We start from the raw sequence: 12,715 nt of genomic DNA, 5'->3' as shown, positions 1-12,715 counted from the left end.
AGTTAGCATCCTATAATTTTTAAAGTGCTTGATATAGGTTAAAAAAATATTAACTTGGAAGTGGACCCATTTTTTTCAGATAAAATTGAAGAGATCTTTTTTCATAGAAAACTATAAGTTACAAGTAGTAAATAAATTTTGAAAATACCCACTAGCGTTGAATTCTTGGAATTAGTGATAGTGACGCCATGTCTACAGATAAATACTTTATTTTAAAAAGTCTTAAATTGCATTGATTGTTTCCATAATAATTAATATTATCACGGAAATTATATATGCGTTTAATGAAATCAGATTGTTGTTGTGCAATACCTTCATAAATTCGTAGATGCATAAAAAAAACACAAGCATTAATGGTTGATTACTGAGAATAACTATCCACAAGAAATTCCAATGTAAACCTACAGGTATATTACGAATCTTCAATAAAGAACTTAGTACTTTATCAATAAATATGAATTAATAATCAACAAATATTTTACAGTTAATAATTTTTTTAACTCTACTAGATCTATTTTATTTCATATTAGAATAACTATTTTTTTAACCTAAAATTAACTTGTCATACAGAGAAATAAAACGGCAATATTTCTAAAGTTGTCGTTTCACAAAAAAAATATAAGATTTTTTATTGCAAGTACCTACAGTGTTATAACGTAATCATTAAAGTCTGATAAATTCAGTGGCCTAGAAATTTGCTTGTTTTTTGAATTCTTAATGAATTACATTGTAATTTCAGTAAAAAATACTATAAATATTTTTCGTAAAGTGGGTAGTTTTAAAATTTTGTTTTATTTATTCAACTGTGTATTAAAAGTAATTTCGACAATTTTTTTTCAAATGTATTTTCGAATATAATACATATATTTTTTCTTTCAAATTCAATTTGGAATCAAACGAATAAACGCATTTCAAATATGGGAGAGACCGAAGTTACATACCAATTTTCTGTTGAAGAGCATTTCTAGCTAATACGTTTAAGAGGGCTCTATAGCAAATAGGCAACCAGCAATACATTTTTATAGACTTTATTACATAACAATTCTTCTAAATAAGAATTAATGCACAAATAAGTCTTTTATTTGTGCATTAAATAGCTTGTGTACTATTGCCTTTCATTTCTTTTGCTAAACCCTTTGCGTAAGAAAATGTAGTTTGCAAGGTTTTATTTTTCATTTACTTTTTATAGTAAGTATATGAATAAAGATTTAATTGGCAAAAAATTATTTATAATATAATCGGAGTCAATGAATCAATACAACTAACTCCCAAGTTATAGGTAGATTTGAACCTTAACTGTTGTGAGATTTTTATATATTTATTTTTTTGTTGAGAATAATCAATAAAATTGATAGCCACTCACAATTAAGCTCCAATACTTACAGTTTTCAGAAGTATAATGATTTTTCAGAGAAAGCATTAGCAGCATAGCGTGTTGAGTGTGTTGGTACTGGAGATACCTTCATATTTGTAGAAATTTAAGTAATTTATTTATTTGTTTTGATAAATAATTGTAGTTAGTACATACGATTTGTGTAGTGTATAAATTGGTCAAGGAAAGTTTATTTTGGATGAAGATTTTGCAGTTTCTTGCAATCTAACCTATTATTACTTGTTACTCCTGTCGTATCGTCTTGACCATTGGCGCATCACTTAAAAAAAGCCGGGACGCGTGGTAATTTATTTATTAGTTCTCGGAACGGATGGGCTAAAAAGTAAAATGTTTCAGTTAACGCTAATTTATCGAAAAGTTAAGGGTTTTTCAAGTAGGTTTAGCGTCGCCACAAGGCCGTTCTTCGGAGAAGACAGTATTTTTTAACATTTCAAATAACGCGCGAAATGCATTCCAATGAACGTAGGAATTCGAAGAATAAGTTGTTAGAAGTTGTTAGAAAAATAATAATAGATAAAATAGCTGGTTTTTAGGCGGATTTTCCAAGCTATAAGAATAGATTAAATGAGATTAACTAATCCGTCCCGTATTGCTACACGGAGTCGCTAGAGGAAGGCTAGGGTTACTTGCGCGATCAGTTAGTCACAGAATTATTTATATAAATGTAAGTCCAGTCAATTAGGTAATTATAAACATAGTATAGTTATACCAAAACGTCCCGATATTCAGTCCACCAATAAGATAAGAACAGAAACTTCTGGACCCAAGAAATGGGCGTGTCGAAGCGAGGTGTCGAATTCAGGAGAGATCTCCGGATAAGGCAGTTTTTCCTTGGGTTCCATATTGAGCAGTCTGTTTAGTTTTAGAGTCTCGGGTTAATTTAATAATGGATAAAGTCATTCCAAATTTTGCTATGGATCGCACATTCCCTGAATCTCGGTACGCTGTCGCGTGTCAATAAATTATTTAATAATGTTTTTCGAACCCGTTATGTCGTTATTTTGTTTGTTTGTTTTGTTTTTATTGTTATTAAAACCCTTCCTGGAAGGTTTTGATGTTTTCTTGTTCTTCCAACTTAAGTGTCACCCTATACGACCAACCACTGGATTACCTTGTACATAAGCGACATACGGTAAGAGTCTGGTATTCATTCTCTGAAGGTACAACAATTCTAAGTTCCCACGTGTCAATTAAAGTATAATGATAATTATAAACTCCCTATCGAGAAGTTAATACAAATGCCGCCCAGTACGGCTATTTGTGTTTGCTGTAACAAGTCTTCTAAATTCAACCTAATGATCAAATGTTGCGTCTGCAATAAGATGTACAAACATTCATGTGTTAATATTACTACAGAAGAGCTTCATATGCTAGCTGATACTAGTAAAGGTTGTGATTGGACGTGTGGTGGTTGCAGATCGTTAGGTAATGACTTGAAGGATCTTAAAGCTCTTATTTTTAGTCTTCAGAAGGATATTCAGGATCATAAATCTAATAATTTTGCATCTGTGATCAGATCGCAATTTATTGAAATTGATCAATGAAATCGACCAAAGATGCGTAAAGGAAATATGGTTATTTTTGAAGTCCCTGAGAAGGATCAGGACTCAACAGCAGCTGATGTGTTAGAAAGTGAACGTAACGACATCGACAAAATTGTTAAATTCCTGATAATAATATCCCTGTGTTAAACTTCAAAAGAATATATGTCTATAATAATAATAAATGTCGCCCAATTAAGTTGTTCCTTGAAGATGAGAAGTTGAAAAAAAATTACATTATGAAATCCTTAGTCTTGAAGAAAAATAGATCTTTCCGGAAGATATACTGTCCGTTTGATCGTACTCCTCGTCAAATTGAATATTACAAGGATGTAAAAAAGGAATTGGTCAGGCGTCAGGAAAGTGGAGAATCAGATATTGGAATTAGGTATGTTAAAGGTATTGCAAAAATGGTTTTATTTTGTGCCAATTTAGTCCTTTTGATATGAAAATTATGAATATATGCTGTGTTGAAAAATGTTGAAAAAGTCCTTTGATATGTTATGCTCAAATCCTTGTCAAAATTAAATTCAACCTTGAGCTTTGTGTTATAGAGAGAACAAAGACCTGTTTGTTGTTAGCGGCTTCTAGAAATGTAAGGTGTCCAATCATTATTCATTATTATCCATTATTCATTGTTATTATTACTTTTGTGTACAAAATAAGTAACTTTTGTGTAGGTACAAAATAAGTAACTTTTTGTGTTTCTGTCGCTACCTGTATTTGCAGACGTTTTTTATATTAGTTTTGACTTTCTGTGTATTAATTATATCATATTGGTTTCGGCCTGGATCTTTCCTTAGTTACGTCGAAATATTGAGGTTCTTATTGACAGCGTGTGTCTCTCAGCATCTCCGCTACTATACAAATGACTTTTACTTACATTATTTAAATTGCCGAACCAAGTTTCATCAATCAACGTCAAACATATTTCCAGATATTGACATTTTTCAGAAATTTTACTCGGTAGTTTGCAAATGAATCGACATAAATATTAACTGTAATAGTTATGTTTTGCATAAGAAATATAGAGAGAAGATTTTCAACTGACTATCTTTTTAATAGAGTTTCATTATTGGTGCCAAAATATACAGTAAGTATATACGAGTACATAAGTATTTCCACAATTCAAATAAAATTGAACAGTACACAAAGTAAGAAATAGAACTTAATATTAATATAAAGGTATGAATAAATGGAAAATACTTTAAATTCCATTATTCTATATTTAATGTTTTTGCAAAATAAATGTTTAATTGCATTTTATAAGTTAATACCTCAATTATAACCACCATTTCTCATTTATATGTCTTAAATTAGGACTATATAAATAAAAGTTGTGAATTATAACTAATTTTGGTTTCCATCAGTTGTTTCAGAAACAAGTTCCGTATCACGTGACATGTTGGCTTGGAACTTTTCTAATTGATGCATTATTAGTATCATTGATGATAACTTCGATTCTTGCTAACTGCTTCTTGAATGACTATTGAAGAATAATTTCAATTCTAATCATTTCAGTCAATAACACCTGTATAATGAAGACAATTAATTTTTATCAAAAATTTAAACGTAAATACAAATCGCAGTTCGACATCACAATCTACATGTCATAGGCAACACCAAAATATTTATATGTTACGGTCGATACTATCAGATACCATCTTGTTAAATGTAACTGATCTGTAAGAAAACGAGCAATATAAATAATATGATATGCGTATTCTTAATACTTACCGATCGCAGCTAAAACGAGGACTTCTGCCACCAGGGACTAGAACGGCACCTCAAAGACAAATTTCAATTTGAAACATACTTCAGAATTTGTAAAGTTTGCAAATTCAAATACTGTTTACATATTTTCATTATTATTTAGGAATTGGGAGGCAACTCAGGCCCGAAGCTTAGTTCAGCTTCTCTGGTACAGATGTTAGTAATACATATTCAACAGTGGCGATTTTTCGGAGACGGGAAAGAAGAATGTTGAGTTGATTTATAGGCCACCAAAGATACAGCGATGGTTACGCTCCCCTGCGACCCTTCTGTTAATTCTAAAAATATTTTATACAGAGTGGGCAAATGAAAACGAAACAGAGCCATTTTCAGGTACTGCGTCAAGATTGTAGAAAAACGCTCAGACCCGTCGATTTTAGATTAAAAGGGAACATTCTTTGGTGGTATTTTTGACTCCGCCACTTTCACCCCCAAGCAAGGGTAAGCATCACCCCAAAATATTTAAATGGCATTGGGGGTTGAGTAATATTTCTTTTGAAAGCTCTTACAATTCTCTTTACAACAGACTTTAAATTTTATAATTCCGCCCAATACTTATTAAGAATTTTGATTTTAAAGTTGAAACTTATGTACAAACAATTAGTAACGGTAAAAATGTCAGTCATTCGAGTTAAGTACGCCAATGGTATAAATTTAGTATTTCTTGCGTTACATTGGTTTTTGGCGATTTGTTATCACTTTCGTAAAAAAAAACACAATTGTAAAAAACAGAAATGAATGCTATACACACACAATGAACGTAAAATTAGTGGATTCCAAATTATTTTCTAGTATTATTTGGAAGCGTTGGTTGGTAGTTTATTTAATTGTGTTTTTGAAAATTAAACACTATGGTTTATTCCATTGCGGAAAGGGTAGATATCATTTCGCTTTACTTTATGAACAATAAATGTGCGAATAGAACAGCTCAGCTATTTAATGAACAACATCAAGATCGACATGTCAGGAGGAAGTATGTTCTAGAGTTAGTAAAAAAATTTCAAGAGACAGGGAACGTAGCCAATAAAAAACGAGAAATTGAAAAACCTATAGTTAATGAAGCTAGTGAAGTTGCAGTTTTGGGACAAGTTCATCTTGATCCTACATTAAGTACGAGGCAGCTGGCATCTGTGTCTGGGATCAATCGAACTAGCATACAAACCATTTTGAAGAAGAATAAATTCCATCCATACAAAATACATTTAGTCCAGGAACTTCATGAGGATGATTATGACCGCCGTTTGCAATTTTGCGAAATAATGAGTGAGCGAGCAGGGAACGATCCACAGTTCCTTTTTAACATCTGTTTTTCTGATGAATGCAGTTTTTTCTTGAACGGGACGGTAAATCGTCACAATTGCCGCTATTGGTCCGATTCAAACCCAAGAGTTTTTCACGAGGTGCATACACAGCAACCGGAAAAATTAAATGTATGGGCTGGAATTTTCGGTGACCGGCTGGTGGGTCCTTTTTTTCTACCTGGTAATTTGACTGGCCAAATGTATTTGCAATTACTGGAAGACGCTATTGACCCTGCCTTGACTGATATTATTGAAAATGTTCCAGAGTATGATGAAGATCATTTGATTTTTCAACAGGACGGTGCTCCTCCGCATTATGCGTTAATTGTCCGTCAGTATTTGGACCAACGTTTTCTACGGAATTGGATTGGGAGAAGAGGCAGCATTGAGTGGCCTCCACGATCACCGGATTTATCGCCCCTTGATTTCTTTTTGTGGGGATACCTAAAAAGTAAAATCTATAAAACACAGCCAGCGTCGCTGGAAGATTTGCGTCAAAGAATCGTCGACGAATGCCGTCGAATCACTCCGGAAATGCTTCGGAATGTGCGCGAACGTTTCGAACAAAATCTTTATTCTTGTATGGAAGCGGGCGGTCATCAGTTTGAACATTTAATCAACTAAGTAGTAAGTAAGCAACTAAACATAATTTAAATTTTAAAATGTAAATTTTTTTCAAAGTATTGGGCGGAATTATAAAATTTAAAGTCTGTTGTAAAGAGAATTGTAAGAGCTTTCAAAAGAAATATTACTCAACCCCCAATGCCATTTAAATATTTTGGGATGATGCTTACCCTTGCTTGGGAGTGAAAGTGGCGGAGTCAAAAATACCAGCAAATAATGTCCCCGTTTAATCTAAAATCGACGGGTCTGAGCGTTTTTCTACAATCTTGACGCAGTTCCTGAAAATGGCTCTGTTTCGTTTTCATTTGGCCACCCTGTATAATAGGGATAACACAGTTTGATTTCATTATATTTATATGATTATTTCACGCATGCTAGCCTCCGTTGTCCCTTGTACAAATTCGAATCAGGAGCGTTTATGTAAGTGCGGGATACCATAAATCATTTTGATGCCAGTAAATAAATAATTGATGTCTCTGCGTAAATTCTTCGCAATACAAATGCGCGAAATTTAAAAATTGTTTGGCAAAAATATAATTTTGAATGTGGCAGAAATTGTTTTGAAGATATTGTTATATTGGCTGTCACAAAAAGTAGGCCACTACTTCAGAAACGCATCACTCATCAATATAAATAAAAAATGTGATTATTAATGAGATGTATGCTAAAAATATGAAATATGTTAAAAATCGTGCACCTCTTGTATTGAATTTCTAATCATAATTGTAAACTACCAAGAGGCAACAAGAAAGCTATAACTCATATAGTGGCACTATAAGCGTGTCTGTTTCAGTTGACACCCGGTTACAACAAATAACTCAATGTGATTTATTTTCTCTTCTAGTGTGTAAAATATGTACTTTAAGCAATAAAGAAAATCCGGTATAATATACTATATACTCCTTAAAAAAACTACATCTCAGATTTATTTTAAAAACGATAGAAGTCGATTGTAATTTAATTTTTATAAACTTTTCTTCTATTTCATTTAAGTATATAAAATGTTTGTCTCCTGTTAAAACTATGAGTGGACGGTTATTAATGTTATATAATACTTCTGTGCAAAGTGAATTTATAGAATAATATACGTATAGGTATTAGATTGTATCTGATGCGCTTTGAGTCATAAAGAATACAAACCTTGGTAGATACAGACTGGTATCCACATAATTGCACTAAATACATCGTTTGCACATAAATCTAAAAATAATTAAAAGTAGTTTCCCAAGTGTTATCACCAAGCAACACATATTACACATTCTACCTTTTAGGAAAAGGTTGCGCCACATTATGAAAATGCCGCGAGGTGTTCCTATGTATTGTTGCAGAGGAAACCGCTAACCGCCGAGAATCGTTTAATTATATTGCAATATTTATCAGCACAAGCGTACATTTAGAGAAAAAAATGGGGTGCTCTCTCTTGTTAGTTAATCTAAGTTCATAATTATGTACGAACAGTATTGAACTAAGCAGTAGTAGCAGGAGTTCAATACCAACATTGAACATACTAATTGAATGGAAAAGATTATTTATAATTAATTAATTGATTAACAATGTCATGGATATGAGTGACTATAAAATACATTATTTCGCAAAAATTTTATTTTATTACAAAATCATGAGTGCTCCTTTAATCTTCCAATACGTTTCGTTTGATAGAATTGATTTTCCATAATCTTTAGCATATTCTAGTAGATATAATTGAAAATTGTTTTCTTAGGTTAACATTGTTTCCATGGTATATGATTACTAATCAGATGAATCAGCTATAAACATCTCTCCATGCACATTTTAGATATCTTATCTCTAAACTGATGAAATTGCGGAACATAACTATACTGCGGACCTATCATCATTGAATTATAGCATGATATGATCAATCATCAACCGGACTCATTAGACATATATCGATTTCCAATTTATTATTTGTCATCGCATGTCTTAGACGGGATAACCGACGGATGTTCTAGCTATTTTTTGTGCAACTTCATCAGTTTCAAAATTATTTCGCCTAGTGGTGACAAAGGTCTTGCTTTCATAGTTAAATTAAAAAGTATTTATGTGTCTCTTAAACTCACTTCTTGTCTGTAGTTAAGACGCCAAAAATACTGGATCATTCGTCGGTCGTCCCAGATATGGCATATTGGTTAGAACTGATGAATGGTCTGTTTGGTTAGTTGTTTCTTGCAATATCATCAGTTTATAAACTGTTTCACCTTGTGCTAACAAAAGTATAACTTTCATAGTATCTGCGAAATAGCAGGTGTCTTTCTGCCACTTTGGTCGTTTAAAAGCCAAGGCATTGAGTGGCAGGGTCTACTCATAGATGTAGAATTTCTATTTCACTTACATTCAGTCTTGTCGCCTGATTAGTGAACCAACCATTAATTGATATTAAATTTTGATTCCTAATTCCAACCTATATCAAAATTCTTTCGCACAGCCTAATCTACTAGGATAAGCATTATTCTACGCAACCTAGCATAAGAAACAATTTTAATACTTTATGTTTATTTATTTATTAATTTATTAATTAATTTATTTATTTTTATATACCACCCAACAGAAAATTCCATTTACAGGATGGGTAAATACAGAAAAAATACAATGCATGTAATAACTAAATAACATAATACAAAAAAAGAAGAAAAACAATTAATATTTATACAGATATGCTTAACCTAAATCACCATGAATATAATGCATGTTATATGAAAATTCAACTGTGTTCATTTCGGACTTAATAATAATTTCAAGTTAGGATACAATATTGTATTGTATAAAGATAAGCACTAGAACAAAGGAGTAGTGTCAAGTTACCGAGGACTTCTAGGAAACCTATTGTTTCTCATCAGCATTTGCTGACTTAAGATGAAATGAACTTATAAATAGCCCTTGTTACAAAGCAAAAACACCTTAGTTCGTTGTCGCATCGCTACACAACTTCGTGTCATTAGAATTGTTCATCTTAGTTCACTTTAGAACTCCGTGTTATTTAAATATAAAAATTAAAGTTCAAAAGTTAAAGTAAAAGTCCCAAAGTGTAAAAATAGTGAAATAAAAAAATTGTTTGTTGCGAGAAATAAAGCTCAGTCACGGACGCAACATGCATGTTCACTCAATGATTATTATTAGTTGATACATTTGCAAATAGGTACAAAGATTCTTGATGGTTATTATAGTAACTGCACATTTTATATATAGGAGAGTATTTAATATTTAGTAATACAGCATAAACCTGAATATTGACAATTTCAGTTGTTTAGTGTTGCCTTAAACATCTTTTTTGCAATTACATAATATATAATACAGGAAAAAATTGTTATCAAATGTTTAAAAATGTCAACGGAGGGAACAGTTCACGCATCTTATAAGAATAATAAAAAGTATAAAGCTAACTTAAACTTAAAATAATCGTCAGGAAAAATTTATTTTGAAGAAGAGCAATATGATTCTGAAACTGTGCAATCTACGAATCCCAAATGTTAAAAATATTTTTTTAATAAAAATATGTTATATATTTAAAAGACACTACAAGTTCTTATCACAAGTTCTTATTAACTTGCTTTGCATTCAGATGCTTCTTAAAGAGGTGTTTGTCAGATTTTTAGATATTAACAGAGAATTATAATAATGTCACAAAAAAACTTTCCGTATATTATTTTATAAATGTATGGAATCATTATTTAACTGAAGATTAAAAACATATTTAAAACTAAAATTTGGCTAATATTACTTAAATAAGATTTATGTAACAACTTCCATAGTCTACTACGTCACAAGTTAAATTAAAATTTTTTAAAACCAAATCAAAATTTATATAAGGGGTGTTTAGCAACTTAGCTCAAATTAACTATTATTTTAAATTAGGATAATATTCAGTAATAAAACGTTACACGTTTTGTATGCAAGCACCTCATTCAAACATTTCTTTTGAAATACCTTCTGTAAAAAATATAACCTACTTCACTGGCTCGGTATATTCGAAGAACTCTGGTTCTGACAAAGTTCGTGTTTCACTTTCAAATCCCCGCACATAACACCACGTGGTTTGGTTAACACTTTATTCTTCTTTCCAGTGCTTTGTCGCGACAGCTGATCAAGTTTTTTGGTGTAGTGATTAACAATGAATATAACTGGTGAGTCAACAGATAGTGCCTTTATTAATAATCTAATATTATTATCTATATTATAATCTTAAAAGATGCAAGATTGTCCCATTAGATAAATTTGGTAATTCTACTAGTCGCTCCATATACAGTGTATGTATCTATAAAGTAATGCATAATTCGAGAAAAATATAGGAAATACATATATATATATTACAGACATAGAAATAAAATAAATTATTGTGCAATACATAAGAAATTCTTTCAAATATTCTTAACTTTTTAAAGGGGACGCAATTACCATCCGTGAAATAAATCTTTTGTCTCCCTCCATCCATTTTTTCCTATTGGAAAATGAAGTTTTAAAGCAAAAAAAACATTAATATTGTTCAGAAGTTAATAAAACAAAAGATACAGAAAAGGCTTATACAAATTTTTAAGTGAACTAACTAAACTAAAAGTACAAAATAAATATATTATGGAAATTAATTTTTCATTTGATTTATTATTTTTTCATGGTATAATAATTTTCTAATAAACTGTGGAACATAGTTGTTATTTTGGTTACATAAACTTATTTTCCAGGTAATATACCACTCCAATGTTATTTGAAATACGAAGGTCATTCAAAATCTAGTACCCATTTGTGAACAAAATACGCTCTTATAAAAATAAACGCGTTGTTAATTATTTGAAGACGCACGTGTGTATTAAGTTGTATCAAGTTTTTACCAATAGTATCCAAATCTGAAACTGTCAACGCGCTGCAGTTTATGGAAACGATATTATGGATGAGTCTTTCGCAAAAAAGAAATATCTGTTGGTGGTGAAGAACCATCAAAATGGACAAATAAGATTGTGTTCTATACTTAATACCTACCATGTTAATTTTCTTCAGAGCATGATATTATCGGAGTTACCATAAATAATGTAAGCCACATATATTTTGCGAATGTTAAATGACCAAACAAAGAAAACTATGACGGAGAAGCTAAGAGACCGTTTTTGAAAACCTAATAAAATGAAGGTGACAAATTTCATGATTGAATAAATTAAAGAAGATAATTGTGATAACTGAGATGTGCCAATCAAACCAAAATAAACGTCAAGTATTATTGACCAAACGCACTATGCTTTTATCTGTTATAACTCCTTATAAGGGATATGGTACAATTTTTGATTGATTACGGATCATCCGACAAATTATTATAGTCCGCATTTGTCACAAAGTGATTTTCACCTTTTTAAAATCTTGAATTCTGTCTATGGAAAGTTATTTGGAAACGGTTAAAATTAAAGCTGATTAGGTGAACAAGAGGGAGAGTTCTACCAACTTAAAATACAAAAGCTCGTTACTATGTAAGCGAATAAATTTAGTGGAATAAATATCTTATTGGTTAAACTGTTTTTATTCAGAAGAAAGATATGTTGTGAATAAAATTTACATACATATATTTTCTTTTATTTGAATTCCCAAAAAACAGAAAATGTTGTTCAAAACTACATAAAAATTCAAAATCTTAAGTAATTGACCAAATAATATTAAAAGAAATCTCTATAGCATTTCAGAATACTTCTGTGAACACCTACGTTGGTCATCATTCATATGACGAAAAACACATTCTAAAACAATTCAACTTATGCGATTTGTGGCATATCAAGATAAGCTTACAAGAAAAGAATGCTTTAATGGAAAGCTTTTATTGCTAAATAACTTTGTAATTTTACTTTCCATCTTATGCCGTTTCTGAGATCACCAAGCGAATCAGGCTTTATTCAGGATGTCCTAGAAATAAGGCCCCAATTGTAACCACGTTTTTATCCCATCAGGAATAACTTTAAACTATTTTTTTTTTTTTGAAAACGATACAACTGTCACGCATAGCGGTAATGGTATTATTTTAGTACCCATTTAGAGTAGTCAGCTTTGATTATTTTTTCAAATTTTTATTTCAACTCCCCAAAAAGTTATGA

General features: G+C 31.1%; 1 protein-coding gene across 2 annotated transcripts in view; it reads left to right on the top strand.

Moving 5' to 3' along the window:
• The window catches only part of LOC108908815 (globin), a 91,861-nt gene that overhangs the window by 20,484 nt on the left and 58,662 nt on the right, over positions 1-12,715 (top strand). The window contains exon 1 of one of the 2 annotated variants that reach the window (XM_018712957.2): positions 10,690-10,771. The exons of the other annotated variant lie outside the window; for it this stretch is intronic. Within the exon in view, the coding sequence (XP_018568473.1) occupies positions 10,759-10,771 (13 nt within the window). The 5' untranslated portion in view covers positions 10,690-10,758. Of the gene's footprint in view, positions 1-10,689; positions 10,772-12,715 lie in introns of those variants that run through there. 2 annotated transcript variants of the gene reach the window in all.

Source organism: Anoplophora glabripennis, unplaced genomic scaffold (genome assembly GCF_000390285.2).
Source record: "Anoplophora glabripennis isolate ALB-LARVAE unplaced genomic scaffold, Agla_2.0 scaffold274, whole genome shotgun sequence".
Lineage (NCBI taxonomy): Eukaryota > Metazoa > Arthropoda > Insecta > Coleoptera > Cerambycidae > Anoplophora > Anoplophora glabripennis.
Note: the sequence above shows the minus strand (reverse complement) of the source record. Positions and strands in the feature narration are given on the sequence as shown.